The sequence below is a fragment of the Phyllopteryx taeniolatus genome, chromosome 12 (genome assembly GCF_024500385.1).
Source record: "Phyllopteryx taeniolatus isolate TA_2022b chromosome 12, UOR_Ptae_1.2, whole genome shotgun sequence".
NCBI lineage: Eukaryota > Metazoa > Chordata > Actinopteri > Syngnathiformes > Syngnathidae > Phyllopteryx > Phyllopteryx taeniolatus.
Genome location: NC_084513.1, coordinates 16,081,945 through 16,108,392, shown reverse-complemented (window position 1 = coordinate 16,108,392; position 26,448 = coordinate 16,081,945). Strand labels below are relative to the sequence as shown.

General features: G+C 38.9%; 1 protein-coding gene across 3 annotated transcripts in view; it reads right to left on the bottom strand.

The window, feature by feature from the left end:
- Positions 1-899: 899 nt before the first annotated feature.
- Positions 900-26,448, bottom strand: part of LOC133486465 (TSC22 domain family protein 1-like) — a 37,500-nt gene continuing 11,951 nt past the window's right edge. The window contains exons 1-3 of one of the 3 annotated variants that reach the window (XM_061791653.1): positions 12,436-12,762; positions 7,387-7,438; positions 900-2,317 (exon numbers count right to left, since the gene is read on the bottom strand). In XM_061791653.1, the coding sequence (XP_061647637.1) occupies positions 2,051-2,317; positions 7,387-7,438; positions 12,436-12,545 (429 nt within the window). In that variant the 5' untranslated portion in view covers positions 12,546-12,762 and the 3' untranslated portion in view covers positions 900-2,050. Of the gene's footprint in view, positions 2,318-7,386; positions 7,439-7,695; positions 8,310-12,435; positions 12,763-26,448 lie in introns of those variants that run through there. The other 2 variants (XM_061791652.1, XM_061791650.1) reach the window with 2 other exon arrangements.

Genomic DNA, 26,448 nt, shown 5'->3' with positions numbered 1-26,448 from the left:
AGATGAGGAACTCAACTCAATTGAACCCTTATCAGATTCCCTTGCACCCTCTTACCAGATCTATTACAAAGACATCTATGACAGAGACAATTTGATCATGAACATGAACCACATGAACAACATGAACATGTTGGCTGAGTGACATTTAGTGATATAGTAACACTATTATTAAGTCATGCTCCCAATGTAGCAGCCGTGGATAACGTCAGCTTGTTTGCAGTGTTAATGCTAGTTTAGTATTGCTAGCACTGCTATTTGGTTGAAGTTGGATATTCGTTCTCTGTGAATATTTATCATGACTATGTAATTTCATAATGGCATGCCGTTATGAACGGCCATGTTTGAGAATCACACCTGGACATGGTGCGGGGTAGCGCTTTGCTCACAAACTCAAAAGGAGGGGCATTATATACTGTAAGTGAGGCTACATTCAAATCTTGATAGCAGTTTTAACACTGCAAGCTCACCCTTCTCTATTATCCGCATGGAAAAAGACTATTTGTCCACATGTGCAATTGTCCATTGTTAGACCTTAAAACTCCTAGGAAACCAATAAAATTGAGCACTTTCTCATGTCACAAACTGCTAATTGAACTATTCACCACCTTGTAACAATGCAACGGTGCTAATTGTAATTCAACTATTTCTTTATTTGGGTTAGTTATGTTTTAGTAGCCATTTCTACCGTATTAAAATGTTTAATTTTGCTTGAAGCTGACAACACAAAGCAGATGGTGGTTGACCTACTTTTAGATAGCTTCTTGAATAAGCATGCATGTGCGAGCGTTCTCCCTGAGCTGCACAACTTCCAGCAATGTAACCTCTCACTGTCACACCTGCTGGGCTGACCTTCCTCCCCAACCACCCACCGAGAAGAAGCATACCAACAACACCGGACACTTATTTAGCATTTTAATGAAACTTGAAGTGCAGCTTTCAAGTGCAATTGCGGTATGTTATGTTACAACTTCTCATCCAGCCTTGCAGAAACATGCACAAAACATCATGAGCATATAACCTAATACACAGAATGTAATGGGAAAAACATCAAGAAGTTGCAGGTTGTTTCTTCTAATGTTGAGATTTTCACTGTTCAGTCAGAAGTAGTTCACTGTACAAAAACAAAAAACTAAATCATAAAAAAGTGCAATACATCAGAAAAGAAAAAGGAGAAAATGGTTTTACAGTAAGAGTGAATATCGCAGTGGCGGTTATAGACAACATTGTTTGCTGCACCATGTCATTTTAAATAGCCAAACTCCTTTAGACCCTGAAAATACAAGCTTTTAAAAATAGACAACAGTCTGGGCAAGGCTAGCACATCGTTGCTTATGCCGTGTGACAGATACTGATGCATCTGTTCTCTTCCTCTCACTATTTTACATGTTTACTTACACTATACAGAAATATACATGTTCTTTTGCCTGCCAAACAATGTTTCAATTCCATGCCACTGCAGAGCTAAGAAATGTGAAAAGAAATACTGAAAATATAAGAAAACATCTCTAGTTTGTTTCACCAAAGCCAAGTAACACAATTCATGCCGCTGTATTTATGCGAACTCTGGAACTCCCCCCCCCCCCCCATTCCAAATGGGGACTTGGTCTTGATATTTGCTCAGATTCGTTGTCATTCTGGGAAGGCCTTTTCTTTCAACGTAACATTAGCTTCTAGGCATGAGACATGTTTATTTACAAAAAAACAAACAAAAACAAAAAACCTTCTCCTTCCATTCTTCCACATGTAACATTAGTAAAATTGACATCGCCTAAAATCCACACACAGGCACAGTGATCTTTTCAGCATCTGTGTTGAAGTATGTGGTTTTGCTTATTGTTGTGGAGACATTCTAGCTGATATGTCCACTATTTTTTTTTTGGCAAATGTTCAATGAGTCGCACGATTGTCGCCTTGTTCAGCACTTGTCCCACTGGATGCAACCTTCTCAGGGATAAATATGTGCAAATTCTTGGATCAACACCAACTCCTCGTCGTCGTCAGCTGAGTTGCGTCAGCAGAAGTAGTGTTGAGTCAGTCTGGGCGCGCTGGGCTACGCTGAGGGCCCGGAGGTGTGCGAGGTGGCTTGAGCGAGGGTGCACGCGGGACCCAGGGCGGCGACCGTCGAGGAGGCTGGGGGCGGGGAGGCCGTCTGGACCTGCGCCTGGAACTGAGCCATCTGCTCTGGGCTGGCCAGCGTCTTGAGCAGGGTGTTCTCCTGCTCCAGCTGGGAGTTGCGGTCGATCAGCTCCTTTATCTGCTCCTTTAGGACTTCCACCTCCTCACGCACAGCGTACATCAGGTGACTCTTAACCAGGTCCTGACACATACAAAGTCAGATGTGTTATGACATTGTCACAGCTTTTTCTGATTCGGACGCACATTTAAAAGAGATCTACATCACTTTCATCAAAACCTAACCAGACTTAAGACTTCCCCACAAGTATTATTTATTTCGGGGACTAAAGCCTTTCGATCCGAAACTAAAAATGCACCTTGGGACCATTTTCAGCTGAAGATTTTCAGTGGCTGGAAAGTCTTTGCATCACTAATAATAATATTACAAGGCTCTACATTGTTACTTTAACTTACGAGTTCCATGACCAAGCTCGTAACTCAATTTACTCGTACGCGAACCCCCCATATTGGCAGTCAGGAATTGGCAAATTTACAAAGCAAATTTTCTTTTTAGGACCTATCCATTATTTGCTGAAAAATAACTTTTGTGCTCAGGCCAAAGTAATAAAACTATCGTTTTGGCGCCTTTTTTGGCAACATGGTGGCAAGGAAATGTGTAGAAGTAGATTGAGGCGCTTCATTCAGACAAAAGTAGTGCTTTGCCACCATACTGGTGCCAAGAAGCTTTGTTGAAGTGAGTTAAAAAGTTTCATTTTTGCAAATGTAGTGCTTTACCAGGATCTTGTAGCATCTATAAGCAGTTATGAACTTTATCAGGGGGACATCAATAACTTGCAGATTTTTGGTATTCGCGGCAAGGCCTGTTCATACTGTGTATCAAATACATTTTCCCAATAGAAATACCATATAAGTCCCTGTAAAGTGAAAATAAGACATCATAAATTTGACACACCACATAGAAGACTGTTCTTAACATGCCAAAAAAAGTCAAGTATATAAAATGAGTCTCCAAAATCCTGTCAGCTCACTTCACTGGACAAAAAACGTCCTGCTTGGGGACTGGAGAACCAACCAATCGACTACAGTCCCCTCCAAAAGTATTGGAACGGCAAGGTCAATTTCTGTTGTATACTGAGGACATTTGGGTTTCAGATCAAAAGATGAATATGAGACAAAATTTGGGCACAAGCACGTCTTCGTGTGCGTCCTTCTTCGTTGGTTTTCGCTGCTTCTTCGTTAGTTTTCACCACTTCTTCTTCGGGGTCGGCAGACTGTAGGCATCGAAACTGGGAACCATTTTTTTTTTTTATTTAAACGATTCCAGGAGAACCGGAATCTTAGTCCCGGTTCCAATCGGTTCTCGATGCCCAACCCAAGTCTGAAGTCAGTGGGTCGCAGGCTTGATAGAGTTATTGCAAGTAAGGGTTATGCCACCAAATATTAAATGTTATTCACTTGAAGTTCATTTAATAATGTATGTTCCAATACTTTTGTTCACTTGAAAAGTGGGTGGCTTCAAATAAAAAGGTGCTCTGCCCTTAGTTGTTCAACACATCTACATGTAAATGCCATGAAATAAAAGCTGGAATTCTCAACTTTTGTCTCATATTCATCCTCTGATCTGAAACCCAAATGTCTTCAGTGTACAACGAAACCAAAAGAATTGACCGGCTGCATATATAAATTTAAATACATTCAAATTGTACGACTTACCGTATTTTCACAACCATAAGGCGCACTTAAAAGTCTTAAATTTTCTCCAAAATGGACGGGGCGCCTTATAATGCGGCGCACCTTGTGTGTGCACCGAGTTCCAAAATCTGTAAATGTTGTGTGACTTTGATGAGCGCTCCGCTTGACTGACTGGGAGCAGTTCCTGCCGACGCGCTGCTTATATAGAGGTAAGGCGGTCGTGATTGAGGACAGCATGCGGACGTTAAAGGGGTAAGGGTGGGCGTGAAAGAGGACGCTAAAGGCACACCCCCAGTAGGTATATAGCGCCGGTATGTGCATTGTGCAAAACAACATCGGTTTGGCTAAGGCCCCCCGAAAATGTAACCTATGAAGAGACACACTTACGAAGCACAGTTTAAACTGCAAGCCATCAGTTACGCGGAGGAACATGGGAATCGAGCAGCCGTGAGAGAATTCAAGGTCAACGAATCCATGGTTCGCAAGTGGAGGGACGCAGGAAAACAAGCTTCGCCAAGTCAAGAAGACGAAGCTGAGTTTCCGTGGAAACAAGGCGAGGTGGCCCGAGTTGGAAGACCAATGGATTAATGATCAAAGAACAGCTGGGAGAAGCGTCTCTACAGTGACCATTGGACTGAGGGCAAGAACGCTTGCAGAAGAAATGAAAATCGAACATTTTCAAGGAGTTTCCGTCTTTGTGCTTTCGTTTTATGAAACGGCGCCATCTATCCATCCGGGCAAGGACTACTGTGCCGCAGCAACTTACGGCGGATTACAACAAAAAGCTGGCCATCTTCCGCTACTACTGCAGTAAAAAGATTGCCGACGAATACATCCAGCCCAAACACATCACCAGCATGGACGAGGTGCTGCTCATTTTTGACATCCCGGTGAACCACACTGTAGAGAAGAAGGGGACCAGCACGGTAGCGATACGCACAACGGTGTACGAGAAGTCGGCTTTTACTGTTGTGCTTGGTTGCCATTGTAATGGACAGAAACTGCCACTTATGGTGATTTTAAAGAAGACGGTGCCTAAAGAAAAGTTTCCAGCCGAAGTCATCGTTAAGGCCAATCAAAAGGATGGACGAGGAGAAAATGAGAGAGTAGCTGAGTGAGGTGTACGTAAAGAGACCGGAGGTTTTTTTCCACGAGTCACCGTCCCTGTTGATCTGTGACTCCATGCGCGTTCATCTCACAGCCGCTGTGAAAAACCAATTCCAGCAAATGAACTTGGAGCTTGCCATCATTCTGGGAGGCTTGACGAAGGAACTCCAACCGCTGGACATCGGTATAAACAGGGCGTTCAAAGTAAAGTTGCGAGCGGCGTGGGAGCGATGGATGACAGAGGGCGAACACAGCTTTACTAAGACTAGGAGGCAACGCCGGGCGAGTTACGCCAGCATATGTGAATGGATTGTGGATGTCTGGGCTAAGGTATCTGCTTTGACTGTTGTCCGAGCATTCGCGAAAGACGGGATCATTGCTCAACAGCGCCCCGGCAACGAGACTGACTCCGACAATGACGAGAGGGAACCCGCCATGTTTGATGGAGAACTTGCCCAGCTGTTCATTTTGGATACAGAAGATGAGGACTTTGCTGGATTTGTGGATGAGGATTGATCAAAAAATAACGTGAGTACATTGTAAAATACTTCAATAAAGTACAACCGAACTCAGTTTTGCTCCCCCCTGCCTTTTTAAAAACATACGCTAGCATGCCTTTGCCCAATAATACGGTGTGCCTTAGGTATGTGTTAAAATACAGAAATAGACCCCGTAACTGAGACTGCGCCTGTTAATACGGTGCGCCTTATTGTTGTGAAAATACAGTAGTTTAATTCAAAACCTGCACAGCTTATGTATAAAAATACAGAATGTATTTCCCTGCACCACTCAGAGGCTGTTTGAGATAAGAAAGTAGTTCCAATCTGAGTGGAACAGGCATATTTAAAAAAAAATCAAAACAAGAACAAATATACAACAGATGTGTCTCCGTAAGTGGCGTTAACTTATGGAATGATTATGATAATGAATTGAAAACATGTAGCTCCCTAAATGTGTTTAAAAATATGTTTAAAACAAGAGTAATGAAGAAATTAAAACAAAGAATCAGGTATAAGAGAAAATAAAATTAAAATAAAATATTGTATGTGTAAATATAGGTGAGACACAAATAGATTATGCCGATGATGAAATTAGCAATGCTAGCTTGAATATACTGGGTTGTGTGTATTTCAATTGTTAAAATCTTCATTACACTTGGCTCTACCCATTATTTATTGTTAATATATATTTTATATGGACCGGCTAGTTTAAGATTCCTAAAATATAATATATACAATTAGCTTCCTAAATCATTACTATTATAGTAGTCAGGTATGTTCACAGAATTAGGGGTAGGACCTGATAAGTTTCTTTACTTCTTCCTACTCCTTTTGATGTTTTTGCTTTGTTTATCATGTGTTGATTGTTTTGTTTTCTGTATGTTCAATAAACAAAAAAATATTAAATGATGTGAACTGAACTAAGGACACTCATAAAATGGATAGAATAAGCAACAAAACATGTTTAGCTTCAATTGACTCGTTAAGTTATGAATCACGGCAATGTTTGCAGTGCCTTAAAAACATCTTAATTATCCTCAAAAAAATCACTCAAGCCTTAAACCCAGATTTCAAAATTCTTAAAAATGGCTGCAATTTGTAACGAATTGAGGGGAGAGAGAAAAAAACGCCAGTCAAAACTTTTGTTAGTTGAAGATAATTCTATTTATGTATTTTACATTAATTACTGCTACTTGCAAGCACTATAAAATGGTTTCATGCTTATTTTATAAAAATAAAAATACTGATGCAAAATTTCGAACAACAATGTGATGTAATATGAAGTCCATTTGGCCCACTTATAGTGGTCATATTTAGTGACTCAGAGATCAAGAGAGCTTAAAAAAAATTAACTTTAAAATAGTATAGTTTCTCGGCTCAGTAAACCATTTTTCTTTCAGTTTCTATACACCTACATATGCACGAGTTACTTATCTGAATAAAACAAATCCTGAAAAACAATACAGTATGCACTTTGCACACCTAAATGTGGCATACGTCACCATAAAAGAGTTCACTTGCGTTTACGTCACAGCAGCGAGAAAATTCAGCCAATCAGCGCTCTGGATATTTTTTTCCCCACACTGTGTATTTCAGCTTGCCTAGCAACAGTAACGACTAACAACAGAATTCCAATAAAGTCGCCTGACATTTGGGAGAAAGAAACTACAGTTATACACATAAAGACTTAAAATGTATGGTTATACAACTTCGTATACTGGCCATGCGAGTTCCTGCAGTTGAAAGCCGAATTGAGAAACATGCTGAAGTCACATGGCTAACCATTGTGTTGGTATGGTAGGCGTACAGTTTCTTCAGTCCTCTTTGAAATACAACTGTTTTTTTCTAACATCTTTTAGGCATTGGTCATTTTGCAAGCGGCCTAATAACGGTCACAAAACGGTATTTTCTTTTAAGTGTAATACTGGTAGGAAAATAGGTCTAAACTCACCATTGCCTGTTCAATCTTGTTGTCGATGGCCACAACACTTGCTCCCGACGAGCTGTAAAAATACAATTAAATAAATAAATAAAAGGAAATGAGTACGAAACAAAAGAAGGCATTACAGAGGCACACGAGCTATATTAAAACATTTAATGTTCGTGCGCTATGAGAGGCAATCCCCACCTCTCCCCTCCCCCCTCCAGTTGAGCCCGTTCTTGAGCATCCAAGACGGCAGCAGGTGAGGCAGCTCAAAAAAAATTTAAAATAATAAATACATTTAAAAAATAATAATAAAATAAAAAGGCGAACCATTACCCGCTATCGAGCTTGACGTGCGAGCTCTCGGCGCTCAACAACGACGACAGGAACGAGATGGAGACATTTCGGAGCTGGCAGACGCCGAGATCCATAGCCACCGTGTAGCAAGGCGTATTCATGCCGCTCTGTGTGTTCCAGGAGTTCGTGGACAAAGCGAGTCCGTGGACTCTGTGGACTCCGTGCCCCGACACGGACGCAGCGCGACTGGCTCCCGGGGACACATCCACGCGAGAGGCTCGGATTGAGAAGCAGACGACACGAACAAAACGCCTCAAGGTCAGCACAGATCAGCTCACCAGCCGATGTCCGCAACCCAGGACAAGCTCGCTTGATGCCTACCCGTGACGTAGCCGGGAGCTTGGATCTCCGATTGGCTGAAAAGGCGCTCGTTTGCATAATTTATTCAAAAACGCCCCCACCTGCCGCTCAGCTGACACATATTTGCATAGAATATTCGAGTAACACAAGATGAGGTGGATGAAACCGGGAAGAACCGGATGAGACAGACAGTCTGTAAGAAAGAAAAACGAAAAAGAAAGAAAGAAAAAGCCGAATGGTTGCGCTAAAAACAAGCAGATGAGGCAATTGCGATTGTTCAGTGACAATATACACAAACTATTTTATTTTTTTTTGCCATTTTCTGCTAAATAATTCCCTCCTAATAAGTCTTATTTAGAAAAGAGCTATCACGCTTGTTTCAAAATAAAGTGTTCAAAATTAAATTCAACGCGATTTGATATTTTGAATTATTTAAATCGATTAATATTGTGTGCCAATGGCATCAATACTGTGGACACATTCGTTGCTTTAAGAGCATATCTGTGCTTCTGACATCCAAGAACATGTATTGGTTGCCCCCATGTGGGCTTGTATGGCACTGCATATGTAGTGAGATCATTCGACGGCAGCTTCAATTTAATTGACTGTCGTTTTATCGAACAACAGATTAATGAGTGTAACTTAATATGGCTCAGATATGGGGGGGAATGTCAGTTGTGGAGTTGGAGACCTAGTATGGAGTTACTAAAATTTGTTCTCGCACCAAGTCTATTAGATAATCTGGTGTGTCATTTTGTTTTAGACCAATTATAATTATAATTGACATTTAATTTAACACACACACAAGCAGACAGGCAAAAAGGGATGTCAGAGTGAAAGAGGTGCACAAATAGTGCTGCGCTTCTTCAGCTGTGGGATACACAGTGGGCTTCTTCAGAAAGTTAAATCTAACCTTTATGCCACCTTTCCTTAACCTTTGTTGGAATACACCATCAGGGTCAAAGAAAGATGAAAGGGGTTTCCTTTCGAACATAGGAAAGGACAGCACTGTTTCAAATGAATTCAACTCCACTTATCCTTACCGACATCATCAAGTGACTAGTATTGATGACACAAGTCTCTAGCTTGCTTTCTTTTCTTTTTTCCTCGCTCAAAGATTTATCACTCGCACGTTTCTGTATTTTACATTTTGTTTAGTTTTTCTTTAATGTATGATAGTATTGTCCCGCGACCCTAGTGAGGAGAAGCGGCTCAGAAAATGGATGGATGGATGATAGTAATGTTAGTCTGACAATTTTTGAGGCAAAAGTATGTTCATATTGCTGCTGTTCTGTAAGACTACTGTATTATTGATGCATGTTTATAAATATATATAAAATTATGCACTATATTAAAAAAAAAAAAAGAAAATATATTTTTAAAGTCTCTCAAGCGTCTTTGCGTAGTGCACCGAGTCAAACTCAAGGCCCGGGGGCCAAATCTGGCCCGCCAAGTCATTTCATGTGGCCCGTGAAAGCAAATCATCTGTGTCAACTTGCATGATTATTGCTCAAATTCTCATAAAATAATAACAAAAAATAGTACCGTTGAGACATTGCAAGCATTTTCTGTTTATGGTAACTTGAGCAATAGTTGAACAAACTATTATCCTTGACTTCTGATTTCAAAACTAGGTATCCATCAATTTGTATGTAATAATGAGGTCACTAAACATTGGTATGGTTTCACAGTCAACGGCCCTCTGAGGGAAACCGTGACTACAATGTGGCCCGCGACAAAAATGAGTTTGACACACCTGGCTTAGTGTGTAAACTTAATCGGTGGCCTGTTGCTTTAAATATTGTTGCTGTAAAGAATTATGGGTAACATATCTTCTCTCAATTTGTAAAGGTTGGTCAGGAGTAACCTTTGCTAAAGGTGACTTAATGGTGGCATCGAGGCACCTTTTCTAAACATTTTTAGGATTTGAACCACATATCTTTCAAGTACTTCTGGGTCATCTTGCTCAGATAGAAAAGCAAAGTTCACAAGCAAAAACAAGAATCTGGAGAGCCTTGCTCAAAAGCACCTCGACAATAGCCAGGAAGCAGACTATCATCTCTCCAACAACTAGTTGCCATTCCTACAGTTTGTCCACCACAGCACTTGAACATGAACTTCCAGTTCCAAAGCCTAAGACCTTACAGATAAGATACTGCCGCCCCATGGTTGATCATTGGTGCTACTAATAACTGAACCTGGTAAACCTTTTCAACAAAGTATCATAATCTAGTTCAGAATGTCATTAATGCCAGTTTAGTAGACCAAGAGTCCATAATAATAATGAGTGAATTGTATTGTAAAATGTAAACCAGTGCATGCTCAGCCCAATAGATTGTTCAAATGTCTTAACAAAAAGCATAAAGAATATCTGGCCAAAAAGTTCCACCCAAACAAAGGTAGACAATCTCTTGGTATCCCCATGGAAAAAAAACAAATTCACCTTTCACTTACAATGTTCTCGCACGCACGCACACCTTGAAAGGTAACTGTCCCATATTCCATACATACCCAAAAATAAAGTGTGTATACTTTCAACATTACTCCATTTGCTCACATCCAGCCCTCCACATGCAATTAACATCTTGAATTTGCTCTCGATTAAGTCTGTAGATTAGAGATCTGTATAATAGATCAAAAGTCATTTAATTCCTCTAAGAAAAAAGTACAGTTGGAGTGACAGTCTAACGCACAATAAAGCTGAACTTGATTATAAATAATCTCAGATGCTGTGCAAGAGGATAAATTACAAGTACAGGTGTTAATGATAGCACAGGAAGTTTGGCTTTTTTTTTTTTTTAATGATTAACCTACTATGTTCATTTTCATAGTTTATACATGCAGATCCCTCTACCTGTCCAACATTACTGGTGTCATTCAAGTTGTGAGATACAGGCAAGGGGCAAACAGGGGAATGTATGTTATAGTCCAGAAGACATTATTGCTATACTGGCATATTAGACACTTAAATTTAGCACCTTATTGTTTTGATGTCTTCTGCCAACATCCAGTTCCAGAAAAACACTTAAGCTAAACTGCTTAACAAGAGTCTCTAAGACACTGAGCTCTTCCGCACTCTTTCTGAATGATCGAGAGGCAAAGCCAATTATATAGACCCAAATAGACTGCGAAACTTGAGCTCTTTAGGAAGAAAAGCAGTGAAGCTCCCTCACAAAAATGCACCTCAACCAGCCAGTGACACGACACAAGAAAAATTAACCCATACATATGTTACCTAGGTTTAAATTTTAGTAGAATTAGGATGACCAATTATTTTGCTAGACTTAACTACTTCATATTCCATTCTGCGAGATGATGCCCAAACTGCAAAAACGTCCACTCAATAAGAATTATGTCTCAAACTTTGAAATGGCAAACAAGATTCTTACTTTGTCTCGATATGCCTAGGTCAAAATCAAAATATTATTTTCGAGGACAACATGGTGCTCTATGTAGTCAACAGGGTAAAGACCGAATGACTTACAAGAATTCAGTCATTAACCAATAAGGAAATTGGATCAATAACCAGAACTGATAACGTCACAACACTGACAAATTTTTTTTTTTGGGGGGGGAGGTTGAGATAAGAAAGGATTGTGTTCCAAGTAGGTCAAGCTAAAATCTTGTTGCTTTGCATGGATGTGACCTACATTGTGTCCAACACAAATGGTGATATCCTTTAAAGGAAACATTTTTTAAACATATTTTAAACCCTATTAACCCTTGCACTGTATATGTGCCTCATTCAGTTAGAGACCTGAAATGGGACTACAAACAAATAATTACTGTATGTACCTATAAATCATGCTTTACAGCCAAAGGTACATGTTTAATGCAGGTTCACCCACTGCAAAAGCATAATTCTGGTAGTAAAACAAACTGTAGCCTCCCTAAAAATATATATATCAAGCACATCTTGGTTAAGATTATTATTGGTTAATATTATTATTATAATTTCAAGAGTCATATGACCATCATGAAGGGGAGAAAGGACTGATTGAATGCTTCATGTCTTCCTGGAATGTGGAGAGTAGGCGACTTCATGTGAGAACAGATGGAGATGCATGATGGCAGCACAGTAGTTGCCCCCAAAAAAGCTAAATATGGAAAGCCTGGCCATGACAGAAAGGAGTTCAATTATCCAAAGCATCATAGAGAATTAATACAGTTGGTATAAATGTGTTTTTTGAACACCGTATTGTATTCACTGCAGATATATTAAAGCATGCATCACTGGACACCAATTTACAGTGCTTAGTTTGTGATAACATCCTTCAATGCCCATATAAGTGTTCAAAGCATGAATGAATGAATAGAACGTTCACAGAGAGCCACACACAATACGGCCTTGGAGCCTTTTGTGTGCAGCTCTTGTGGTGATTGGCCGGGCAGTGCTACAGAAGACCGTCTTTAGTTTACCTTTTGAGATGCTGCTCCAGCTCCCAGAACAAAAGCTTCATTGCCATCTCGTCATGGCCCTGAACACGGACACCGCGCACTCTCATGGGGTCTTCGGTCTGAAGGAACATTTAGAATCCAAACTAGAAGTGTGTGTCTCGACCCTCTTTGTTTAAGGTTGCCTAAAAATCCTTGTTTCTTGTAATATCTGGCAGAAGGATCCAAAATAGCTCCCTATAGATGTATTAGTGGTAACAACTTCACAGGCACTAAAAAATAGGAGATCCAGTTGACAAGTTCCTATGCGTGTTCTCCCCATTTCCCTCCGTCATCTATTTGTGTTTGAATGGCTGTGGGTGAATTACCAGACAGAAGCTGGGTGAGTAGTGACGTGTGATCATGTGACACAGCGAGTTACATAAACTATCAACAGAGATTAGCATGTGGCCCAATGATTTCCCTGCTCCTCCACCACAAGCCTCCTTCCCAGAGAGCACACTGTACAGTAAAATCTGCAACACCATCACATTAGGATTCCCAAATCTCTACAACATAACTCAACATTTTCTCCATTTTCTGTACCACCGATCTTTACTAATTCAATTAACCTAAAAAACATGTTTTTGGAATGTGAGAAGGAAGCCGCAGTACCTGGAGAAAACCTACGCAAGCATGGGGAGAATATGCAAACTCCATCCGGGAAGGCTAGAGTCCAGATTCAAACCCCCAACATCAGACTTATTAGCAAAAATGAAATACAAAGAACGTGTCACACAACCACCTATGTTTAGACTGGATGGCATAAACTCTGAATCAGATGCCCACCCATCTGATTCGGATGCCTCTCGGACGCCTCCCTGGTGAGGTGTTCCGGGCATGTCCCACCGGGAGGAGACCCCGGGGACGACCTAGGACACGCTGGAGAGACTACGTCCTTCGGCTGGCCTGGGAACGCCTCGGGATTCCCCCAGAAGAGCTGGATGAAGTGGCTGGGGAGAGGGAAGTCTGGGCGTCCATGCTAAAGCTACTGCCCCCGCCACCCGACCTTGGATAAGCGGTAGAAAATGGATGGATGGATGGCATAAAGTCTTATTTATTTATTTATTTATTTTATAAATTAAATGGCACAAATTACTGATGAGATTGTCTGGAAGCAGATTGTTCAGATCTATCAGTCAAATCTGCAAAAGCAGTTTTACTTTAGTTATAGTTTGCAAGTTTATTGCATGTTTATTTTTCCTTGTTTCTGTAGGAAAGGAAGGTTTCTTTAGTCCACCCCGGAGCCTTGTATTCCAGTTCTCTGTGTAGCAGACAAGAGGAAAAGAGCATGTGTCTCAGGGTCTTATCTTGTCATTTTTCATTGAAAGGCTGCCTTAAGATGGCCCAAAAACTTGTCAGAGAGAAACGATAACAGACTCTCACAGAGCCACCAACAGCATCGAGTCAGCAGGCCAAGAAATAACAGGTATGGGAAGAGCACAATGGTGGGGATTTTACTTGAACTAACAGACTTCATCTGTCTGGATGAATCAGAATCACACGACTTTGGGGAGGGCCAGACAGTTAGTTACTTTAACTCAGCAATCTCATGAATGACCACAGGCTTGAAAAACTTCAAATAGTCGACAATTTGCAAAGGCAGATGTCACAGCGTGAAAGTGGGTTTTCTGGAGGAGCAAAAATACACACATTTTTCTTTTTAAAAAGTGTACCAAATTTTATGAAGTTGACACTTCTGATAAAGGCAAAAGAAAGAAAATGCCATCCTTCTGCTACAATTAAATCATTAAGTATTGTCTACTTTAATAATTAAATACTGCACCCCAACTAGACTTCTTTCCCCTCAGAAAAAAAACAACAACAGGTAGTGCCATTAGTTGACTGTAATTACCTTTACTTCTTGACTGATGACACCACAACACAGTGTGGCAGCTATGAAGCTGAAATTTATGGTGGAGTTAAAAGATAAAAGTGCTGCTGTATGAAACGCCAAGCATTCTGAAACAAAATCACTGACAGTCAGAACATTTATTTACATATACAGGTACATATTCATCAGCCTTGTGACAGCTGGTGCTCCACTTTTTTGCGCTTCTCAGTAGGGGTGGCATGACTTTTTTTATTTTTTTATTTTTACTCAAGACTAATGTGATGAAAGTGAAGTTGACGACTAGTCACTGATGTCATTTTTTTTTAGAAATTAAAAAAAAAAATGAGAGAAGGGAATGCTTTACAATGATATTCAAGCAGGGACAGCTCAAACCAAATTATCTGCAGAAATTTAAGTACATCAGCAACAAGTAGCCATTAAGATGCTACATTTTACCTAGCATACAATGTGTGTCAGAAAAGTTCCATGACTGGTGACAAAAGATAAACCTGTAGTGCCCTGAGATATAAGTTTGATTTGTTCTGTGACTTTGCTCGTAACTCAAAATACTTGCATCTCAAATTATCTTTCCCCATCGAAATTAATGCAAATACCTTCAATCTGTTCCAGCCCCCCGCCCCAAAAAAATGTAATATATTTTTAATATCAAGCTATAGGATTGTGCTTAAAATAGTTAAAATTAAAACATAACCATAAACTGTAAACAAAACTAATGATAAATAGAATGTGAACAATTACACGGTTTTCGCCACATTTTAAAATTAAATTCAATGGCCATTGTCCTGATGGTGTGTACGCCTTGGCCACCTGGAGGCAGTATAACATAGGCATATGGATATACATCTTTATTTTGCCAAGTATGTCCAAAAAAATACAAGGAATTTGTGTCCGGTAGTTGGAGCTGCTCTAGTATGACAACAGACAGTCAATTGACAGAGAATACTTTTGAGACAAAGACATTGAGAAAAACAGTCGCTGAGCAATAAAAGGTTGCTAGTAATCTGGTAATGCAGGTACAATTTATTAATTTTTTTGACAATTGTGCAAAAAGATGCAGAGTCCTTTAGCAATTAGAACATGGAGACGTCTCAGCCCAGTACGGCAGTAATATTAGTCGTTCTTCGCAGAGGATAAAGAATACATGCGTGAGTATTGTTATATTACCCATTGACGTGTTGCTCCACTGTTTTGCTCAAATATCTGTTGCTTAAGGGGTTATAGGACATGACATGACTATTTTGATCAATATTGCAATCACAATTATTCATTATGTTAGGGAGGTATTTGTATTGTACTGCTTTTCAAAAAACTACGTCAACAGTTTTCAGAGCAAAATGAAACTTCAAAGAGGAATAAATGACAAATAAAATTAAAAAAAATACCCAAGAATTAAAAATTTACAAAGGGCGAACTGAATAAATGTGCTATTACAGAGGGCAATAATGAAGTCCAGACAACGGATGTTGATCCCTTTCAAAGGCACTAGCTAGAATTACTAGAATTTTGTTTCTGCAGGTCTGAGTTCTTGTTCACCTCTCTGACCAAGGCCCTTCTTCCCCTGGTTACTCAGCTTTGTCGGACGGCCAGATCTAGGAAGGGTCCTGGTGGTTACAAATGTCTTCCATTTCCAAATAATCGAGACCACATTGCTTTTCTGAACCTTCAATGCTGCTGAAATTTTTTTATATCCTTACCCAGATTTGTGCCTTGACACAATCCGGTCTCGGAGGTCTGCAGACAATTCCTTAGAATTCATTGCTTGGTTTCTGCTCTGATATGCACTGCCAACTATGAGACCTGATATAGACAGGTGTGTGCCAGTCCAAATGATGTTCAATCAATTGAATTTACCACAAGTGGACTTCATTCAAGTTGTAGAAGCATCTCAAGAATGATCAGTGGAAATCAGATACACCTGAGCTTAAGTTTGAGTGTCATAGCAAAGGGTGTGAATACTTACGTAACTATTGTTAATTTATTTATTTTTTTAAATTCACAAATGTGTGAAAATGTTTTTACTATGTCATTATGGAATAGTTTATGTAGATTTTCTTAAAGAAAACTATACTAAAATCAGCTTTAGAATAAGTCCGTAACATAGCAAAATGTGGAAAACGTGAAGGGGTGTCAATACATTCTGTATTTTATTGTATCTTTTTTGAACCCCTGTCCTGGAACCTTTCTGACACACCTAGTACACGTTATGTTAGGCTACATCTCCCAAATAGACAAAGTGCAAAATAAAACACTAATTCTTGTAAAACATTGTGGGAAGAAAATATCACACACGTTGAGGTCCTGCAAGCCTGATCACAGTTTCAGTCCCATTTTTTGTTTTTTGATCCTGGTTCACATGCAAGAACACGAGCATCAACATGGGCTGGGTGAAGCATTGTCCGCTGTCGTGTTCTTGCAACCAGAGAAAAAAAAATCCTCGTCTGGTGTCCTTGCCAGTGGGACAATACGGTAAACGTTTGCACAACAGAGACGATTTAACCGCATCACCTGTTACTTTCAACGTCAAGCTCAAAAATATGATTGTGGAATACTAAAATCAAAACATCAAGTCGACCAGTCTGTACAACCCCTACTTTTCAGTGAAGATGTATTGGGTGCAATTTGATCTTTGGCTAAACTATGTCTGCCTCTGCTACACCAGGTGGTGATTAAGTTTCTTTCATCTCACTTAGCTGTGGGGATTCAACAAGGTAGATGTTGCTAGGTGCTATCTGGTACAAAAAGAGTTATTGAATGGTTATCTTTACCGGTTTGTACATCTCGTACCAGCAGGAAAGTCTCTTTGCACAAATATGTGCCTGGGCTCTTCTGGTTATGGTGGTGCTCAAAAGACGGGGAAAAAGCTGAATGCTTCAGGAGAGTTTTCAACATAATACTTTTGACACTTTACTACAAAAGCCCTAGCAGAATTAAAAGATAGGACTGGTATGTTAAGAGTGGATAAATACATTCTGATACTTGTTTCATATAAAAAATTTTGGCAATTGTTCAACCTTTTAGCCATTACACTTGTGTGTTCAATCGTGAAACGAAGATCAACTCCAAGTCACTAAAGTTAATTAACATTAACTAGCAACTGCTATGACTTTTCTTAGTTCACAGAGGTTTGCCATATAATTTTACTCATTAACTAAACCTTTAGGTAAAATATTGTACTATACATCATATTGATGCATAACACACACCTCGCAATTAATTTTTTTTTTAATCAAGTTTTAATGTTTATGATAAGACTTAAATGAAAGATCTCCAGGAAAAGGTTCAAAAGGTTTGGAATATTTATCAATTCAGCATTTTTTTTTAACTAGCATTTATTTGCTTTTGGTATGTCTATTTTTTTGGGTAACAGTTTTGCTTTAATAGAAGCAACTAATGTCTGTCGCTGGTGAATAATAATCTCTGTTAATAAAAGAGGCCTCGCATGTCCTAGCAATGAAAAAAGAGCCCTATTGAATTGTTGAATTGTAAAGGCTTTTGGCTGGGCTGTAGTTTGATAGTTTAGCGTGTGCACAGACTTTACCAGTAAGGCCTGGCAGTGGTTTTCCATAGTCAAACCCTGACTATGGAGAATGAAACAGAGCAACTGAGTGAGCCTCCCATAGAGCTGGCTAGGAATGATGAGTGGCCACTTTGGCCTCCAAGAGAGATGGGTTCTATGGGAGCGTTTGGGCTGACGACAGCACGCCGTTAGTTGTCATTACGTACTAGGCAAGTGGTGGCAGAGGAGGAGGAAGTGATATTCAGCTAGACCAGGGGTGTCGTGTCAAACTAATTTTTTGCGCATCACAGCTATGGTTTCCCTCAGAGGGCCCTTATGACCATATAACAGTATAGTCACGTCACTATATTATTTTTCATTTTTTGCCCTGACAATTGATTGTTACATACATTGTTAATGAACTGAATTTAAAATCATGGAAAATTGTGGCACACAAATTAAGTACGCAACTATTGTTCACTTGGTTTAGAAATGATTTGGTGGAAAAAAATGCTTATATATTTTAAAAGTTGAGAAAAATTGCATAAAAGAAAAAACCTGTTTAGCAAGATACATGCAGTAGATCAGTGATTTCCAAATTTTATGGAGCCAAGGCACATTTTAGAATTGAAAAATCTCAGAGCACACCAACAAACAAAAATGTCACAAAAAGTGGATACATTAATTACTGTATGTACTTCCTGCCATCTAATAGAAGAGCATTTATTTGTTCTGTCTGTCACTATGCCTCACTGGCATAAATAGATGAAGATACATTACGTCCTGGAAATAAATATTTTTTTGAGCAATTAAGTAAAATTTTATTATTTCCCACGGCACACTAATATGCCCCAGCACACTGGTTGAGAATCACTGCAGTATATACAGTTTAATTGCTTTAATGGGCCACATAAAGTGGTCCGGCGGGCCGAATCTGGCCCCCGGGCCTCAAGTTTGACATCTCTGCACTCGACCGTGCTAGAACGGTTGGTCTTGAGCCACAAAGCCCTCGACCGTTCTACTCACTCACAGTCATATGTCCAAGGAACAGAGGACTATACAAGAAATACTTTAAGCTCGGGACAATAACAAATACGTTTTCCATGAGCGTACATGGTAATACTTTCAATGGTATGTACAATAGTAAATTAAGTAAAGAAGAAGAATGGAGTGTAGAAGAAGTCTAGAGAGATTAGTGCAGGTGGGCCTCTTGCTTCTGCTGACAGCAGCAATGAGACACTTGAACACAGACGCACATGCACACACAAAAAAGATCCACATTACATAAGTGTGTGTGCGCAGAGGTTTTGACTAATGTGGGGTGAAAACTGGCATTAAATGGATTAGCAGCCAAAGAACACAGCACCTCATGTTCATACTGGACAGAATCATGCAAAGTGCGGCAACCAAAAGATTATTTCTCAACATCATCACCTCAACAGCAGTTGGCCACTTAAGTGCCAATAATTTTTGGTTGTACACAATGGCAACCATATTATACCTGAAGAAGAATCAACAGTTACACAGAGACACATGCTATGTGATTTTCCAGTAGTTTCTACAATGTTCATGCTAAAAAAAAAATTAAAAGAAAAGTCAATGAAATTTGGAGTCCCAACTGCAAGATGGAAAGCTACTGAAATGACTAATGGACAATCGAACACACAAAAGAAAACAGTGCATCATTGTTTGGTTTGGTTTTTACCTTTTCTGTGTTTGATTTGTGTGCCTTAAAGCAAGATCACGAGTGAAGACAACATGCAGCAAGCAGTGGAGTGGATTAACTAAATAGGACTCCTCCGTCAGGGCCTGAATCTGTGACGGCAGCAGAGCTATGATGAGCACATCTTAGGAGCAAACAACCAGCATGGCTCGTATAGTGAGTTTATTACAAACCACCAGACCACTTTCACTTTTCACTATGCTAGTCCTCCCTGTATTTCTGCTCTAATATTTACAATCACAAACTGTGACTCTAGGTGCCTGCTAGTGAAACATTCTGAATAATAAACTACATAGTAGAGGTGCAACAATTAATTGATTAATCGACAACTAATTGTTTAGCAAATTAATCAACAAACTATTTTGTTAATTGAGTAATCGTTTAGAGACCTTTTTAATTTAAAATTGTCCCAATCCTGGGGATTTTTGCCTTTCACAGTAAATATTCACATTATTTCTGTTGTCCTCTATGAAAGCAGACTGAATATCATTGTGTTTAATCAAAATAAGACATTTGCAAACATCTGCTTTTACTTTGGAAAACAATGAAAATTATTTTTGCCGATTTTCTGACATGTTACGGACCAAACCAGTAATTGAATCATTCATACAGTACAAACAATTTATGTTTGTGCATTTTCTGCACTGTCCATTTTAAATGTCCTGTTTTTGAACAACGGGATGGACAAAAACATTTTTGTTATCAGATTCATCCATTAATCGAAAAAATAACAGATTAATAGTTTATTAAAATAATCATTAGTTGCAGCCTTATGACATAGTCTTTATAAGTAAGTGATTGTACCATATTTAGATTACTGTTTGCAGATTTAAGGAACCTTTCAACAAATTTCATTTGTATGTGTCTCTTCATAAAGAGACACATACAAATAATAATAATGTTGGTATCTACACAGACCAACAATTTATGTTGACAATCCAGAGCCCTAAAATTCCATGATCTAATTGACTTCAAAACTACACAACTAATGTGCGAAGCAAGGAATAATCTACTGCCTGGTATATACAAATGTTTTTTGAAAGGGAAGAGCGTTTTAATTTCAGGGATCTCTTAATCCGAAAATCATTATGTAAATAATCTGCACAACACAGACGTTTTTGCATTGCAATACACGATACACTGATATTTACATTTGTTTGATGATCTTAAAGTGGGGGAAACTATGTAAAAATAACAATTTGACAAGGGGGCCAATACCTTTTCATGGCACTTTATATATACAAATCCCAAATCCAATGAAGCTGGGATGTTGTGTAAAATGTAAATAAAAACAGAATACAATCAAATCCTTTTCAAACTATATTCAACTGAATACTCTACAAAGAAGAAACGGATGAACATTTTTTGCAAATATTCTCTCATTTTGAATTTGGGAAAACTGGGACAACAAAAGACTGGGAATGTTGAGAAATGCTATAAAAACACCTGTTTGGAAGATTCCAAAGGTGAACAGGTTAATTGGAAACAGATGAATGTCATGATTGGGTATAAAAGCATCTCTGAAAGTTGAAAGTTGTTAGTATTAGAAGATAATTTGGTAACACTGTAGTTCTAAAGCCAATTTAACAACTTAAAATTACAAAATCCGACTTATTCCAGAGGTTCTGATAATAAACAGTGAAAAACCTCTGAGTCAATCAAAGCTCAATAGATAAGAAGTTTATAGAGTGGGTTCAAGTCTGTCCATGTGAACATCTTAACGCCCATTGCTGTTTTCTGTTTGGTACAGGCTGGCTGGTGAGCAGCGCCATCTCCTGGCAAATGTAGAAAACAGCTCGAGCAATTAAAATGCTTCCTTTTAGAAGAGTACAGATTTGCAGAATGATTAAGTGACTAAAGATTTCAATATAAAGTAATATAGTGTAAGTATTTATTTTAAACTTAACACACACAGGCCCACAGACACCACATAATTTGGATTCAAACTTACTTCTTTATGGTGCCTCGTCACAATTTAGTGCTTCCAGCCAAGGTTAAACAACTTACTGAAATGCTTTGACACTTTATTTCAACAATATTCAACAATGTTCATTCCTAAATGGCAAAGGGCGGAATATTAAAGACTGGGATATACATTTGTAATAAGTGCAGATGGCTTTGTGCAATAGGGCAAAATGCATTTTACAGTGGTGCATTTTTACCATCAATGGGGCTTTGTACAATCGTGCAATTTCTCTATGTGAGGTTACATTTTAAAAATTAGACTTTGTGCAATATATATAATGATCCTTTTCTGCACCTAAGGCCATTTATTTTGTACTCTGTGGGTCACTACTAATTGTTTAGTTCTGTTTTGTGCTGCACTTTGTGGTCTGTAGGGGTGTTGTTTGCATTATTTCTTTACCTCTTTGTAACATCAACCTGCCAATGACTGATGGAAACTCATCTGTGGCTGCAATCTGGGATATTTACGTTAATGTTCATTAAACATGCACTGTCCCTTAGTTTGAATGAATGCAATGTTTAAAAAATAACAATAATAATAATAACAAAAAAGCAAGACTGCTGTCACCCTATAGATCCTGTTTCACTGGGAAACCCTGATCTAAAAACAATATTCACAACTGAAAAGACTAATTCATAAACCAGTGTGCAATGAAAAGACCCTAGATGGTAGTTCTGTTTTGCAACTTTCCTTCATGATCCTAGCGTCCGGTTGGCAAGTATGCTGACATGGCAGTTGAAGTGCAGGACAAATATGTTGCCTTTAAACTTAAAACAGCACATTTAGCTTGGTGTTGGTATTACGTTGGGAGCTTGCCCACCACATGGGGTCAGTGTTGCATTCTTTACAAGGTGAAAGTGCATGGAAACGATTCAGTGGCACTGTTAAGTGACGTGTACCTTTGGCTAACTTCTAGTGCTAAGGAGGTGCATTTTGTAAATGGATGAGTATTGAACAAAAAATACATTTGGAGTTAAAGCAAATCTGAGCGGCAGTCTTACCCACTTAGATGTAATACAAGTTAGACAATGCCGACAGCAGCACAACAGACATTTAAATCACCCAACATAAAAGAGAAGCAGCTGGCTAGACTACTGAGGATTAAAATGGGGAAAAAAAGTAAGCGAGACTTCAACTCCCACCAACCCCCTCCTGTCGCTTTCCATATTCAGCAACAGTGCATTGAGAAGAGGATTATCTTGCACAAAGCAAGATTGGAGGACTTTGAAACCCTACTTACTGGCCAGAATGTCTGCAACAGACGCCATTAACTTAAAAACAACTAGCCACATAAAATAAGAAACAGTGTACATTGCGGTTTTTGAACGGATCGCATGGTGTGTCATGTGCTCACCGTTAAGTGGTAGAACTGTATTGAAACTAATTGAACACAGAAAGAAGGGATGATAAAGCGGCTAAATGTTGACACCTAAACCCAAGTTATTTCTGTGGGTGTGTCATTTCTGAAGCTAACTGGACAGTGTTGTGGCTACAGGAATGCCAGGCATGATTCAGCACATTGCCAGCGTATTTAGCGGCATGATACTGCCAGATCACTACAACTGAAAAATACATCAAGACTTCATAGTGCTGGATGATGGAACTGCATTATAAATCAAACGGTGATCTCCATTCAAAATAGAAGTCAAACGTTGAGCCTCTGTGAAACTAAATCTTTGAGTGGTGAATAAGTATTTGTATTGACAGAGAGCTCCACTACATCAAAGCAAACACTTGTGATGACTGATTTTTTTTTCTGAGGCATTTTTCTATGAGACAAACAGTGCTAACCTGACTCAAAGGCATTTGGGAATTAACTGGTTGACAAAGGCAAGCACTTTAGAAAACTGGACCAACATTCTGTGGCATAATAATCCATTCATTGATTGTTAGGCATTAGGCCCATTGTGAGGAATTGTTAATTAATCATTTCTTGAGACAACTGAGACAAATTCGGAGTTCACTGCTTGGCTGCAACCAGCAGAAGTATTGATGATTCAGTCTCGATTATTGGTAGTTTGTGGTCTAAATAACAACATGACATCAGCTCTACACTGGGAAGTTAAGCTACTTCCACAAAGACCGCCACAAGGTCAGGCAGCATCAATCTTCTCAATACAGCAATCTCATTGTAAAAGGTGTTCTGAGATTCTACTATTCCATTCTAAAATCCTGATTGTTAACTTTACCCAGATTCAGTCAATAAACCTAAACTGTCCATCCTTAGTTCAGTCTATAAAGTTAACATGACATACTAGATAAGCTTGTATCCCAAAGACAAGCTTGCACCCCAACAATGTTAAAAAAAAATTAGAAAGGGTTTATGATAAACAATTATCCACCTGCCTCTCACATTTCAGGGTATCCATTATTGTCAAACTGTTGACAATGAGTCTGCTACAAAATGTCATCACACTATTTTAGGAGTAAATAAACACAGCAAAATCCCTGTAACATTATGAAATCAACTAAGTGTACCAGCATATTTGATACCAGCAGCGAAATGATTTTTTTAACGTAAACTGCTTAGTGGGCACAACTGGAGATAGAAACATAAGTCAAACCTAAATAAAAGGTTGTTATACAGGTCCATCTCAATAAATTAGAATTAGAAAACTTCATGTAGTTCAATTCAAAAACTCTATATAGATTTACTATACAAAGTTAAAAAAAATGTTTGTATTTTATTTTGATGAATTTAGCTTAGAGCTAACAAAAATCCACATTCTGATTTTACCATCTCCAAGAAATTACAATGTTACATAAAAGCAGTCAAAAAGATTTTAAGATGGAAATGAGGTTGGAATTGGTGTTGTATGAAGTATTTTCTACAATGAAATACAATGAACTCTACTACAGTATTCTAATTTACTCAGATGCCCCTGTAGTCGAACAAATCTTGGAGAGCATTTTCTTTTTTACTATAATTGATCAGCGTAAAACTGACTTAAAAACAGCCTTAGCAGTAGTGTAGGTACGCCAACCAGCCACAGGATTATGATTATGTGTGATGTCTAATGAGATGCAATACGCAAGAGCTATCAAAACATCTGCCCTACTAGTAATCCTTTGTTTTGATTGACACTGCCAAAGAGGTATTGGTATGTTTAGCATTGTGGTCATACTGCACTGCATCATACAGAGAATTGTTTCTGTCTTGGTTACCTAGCTAGGTTACTTTGCTAAATGAGAAATTCAAAATTAGGCAGCCAACGGTGTAAATGAAAATTAAAAATTATTATATTTTAGAGGCATTTTTTCCCCCATACAGGTACAGCTTTTTTTTGTTTGCTTTTTCAAGTCAAGCAGTCATAATGCTGAGGCCAGTTGTGTTTGTGCAAAGGGTGAAAGGGAGAGCATTTTTCTCAGAAATGAATGGCTTAAAAATACTACCCATTATCATCCATTACAAGTCATTAGTACCGCCGTTGCACTCTTACACGTTTATTGATGGATGAACGATCCATCAGATGGAAGAAGGCAAAGAAACCACAGAAACAGTGCTTTAAATAGATTTCGTCACGTGTTAAGGGCTTTTTTTTCTTTTTAACGCAAGTAATATTTAGTTCAGTATGTTTGTCTCTAAAGTGACAAACAGAATAAAGATGGAATCAGGGTGATAATGCTGATAGACAAAAAAGGCAAGCGTTTTAACCTCCATTGTTAAGAGGCCCCACGACAACTGCTCAGGATTTCCTTCTTCATCCTACCGTGGACACAAGAGGCGGGCTTTCATAGATCGCAAACATATCCACTAACACAGCATGTCGCTGCTCTGTTGTTGATTTCTGGTGTTCTCTAGGTTGGCCTGTGTGGTGGGAATGGAGGGGGGGGGGGGGGGGGGGGGGGGTCCTACTGCAAAACAAATAACAAATGCTGTTTACTTTGGGAGAATCCCTTTTGTCACATGTGACTCGAGCACGTGAAGTAATAAAAACACCACTCCGAAACAGTGTTGTACATTTGCAAGTTTCATGTTAATGGAGCTGAAACGACTGCAGAATGTTGCATATGTTCAAGGATAATGTAAAAACACTATATAGGATGAGCACGAGGGCCGAACGATTTCAGGGAAAACGGAATTGTTGAAATTTTTGCAATTTATTAAAAAATAAAAACTGAAATATTACACAGCCTTGGTCTGAATACTTAAAGCTGTGTGATATTTCAGTTTTTCTTTTTTAATAAATCTGCAAATATTTCAACAATTATTTTTTTTCTGTCAATATGGGATGCTGTGTTTACATTGAGGAAAAAATGAAAAATGATTTTTGCAAATGGCTGCAATAAAACAATGAGCGAAAAATTTAAGAGGGTCCTAATACTTTCCGTACCGACTGTACACAACTCAGTCGGAATAAACAGGCCAAGCCCGAATGGAATTTCATTCGGTTTCATAGGGATGGAATTTCCTTTTACCAAACCGATCAGAAGAAAATTTTCACCATGTATACAGTCATTCTGAATGACTCATTCAGAAAAGACAGGAAACGCTCTGTCTGCGCATTCTTCATCTCGACATAAATGCGCGGTGACGTCATCGGTTACGCACGTCGTAAATATGGCGGCTCCCAACAGAGCTCGTATGCGACGGAGATCATGTTTTTAACTTCTTATAAGTTGTTTTTAAATCAAGCTGTTTTTTTAAAATAAACGTATAAAAACATTCCTAACTACTGTGCAGAATAGACAACGCACCGCCATCTTGATAAATGACGTGGTGTTCACAACGAAGTGCGCATGTCACACAGCTGTTCTGATTAAATGTGTATACCCGATTGGAATAGATCACATCACGTGTTAACAGTTGACCAGAAATCTTCATTCGGAATGCTTTCAATCGGAATGGTTGACCAGAGATCTTCAATTGGAATGACAAAAAAAGTCTACTTTGTGGTAGGTCTGGTGCAGACAAGCCCTCAACCTGTCAATCAAATATACGTTGACGTTCTGGCTGA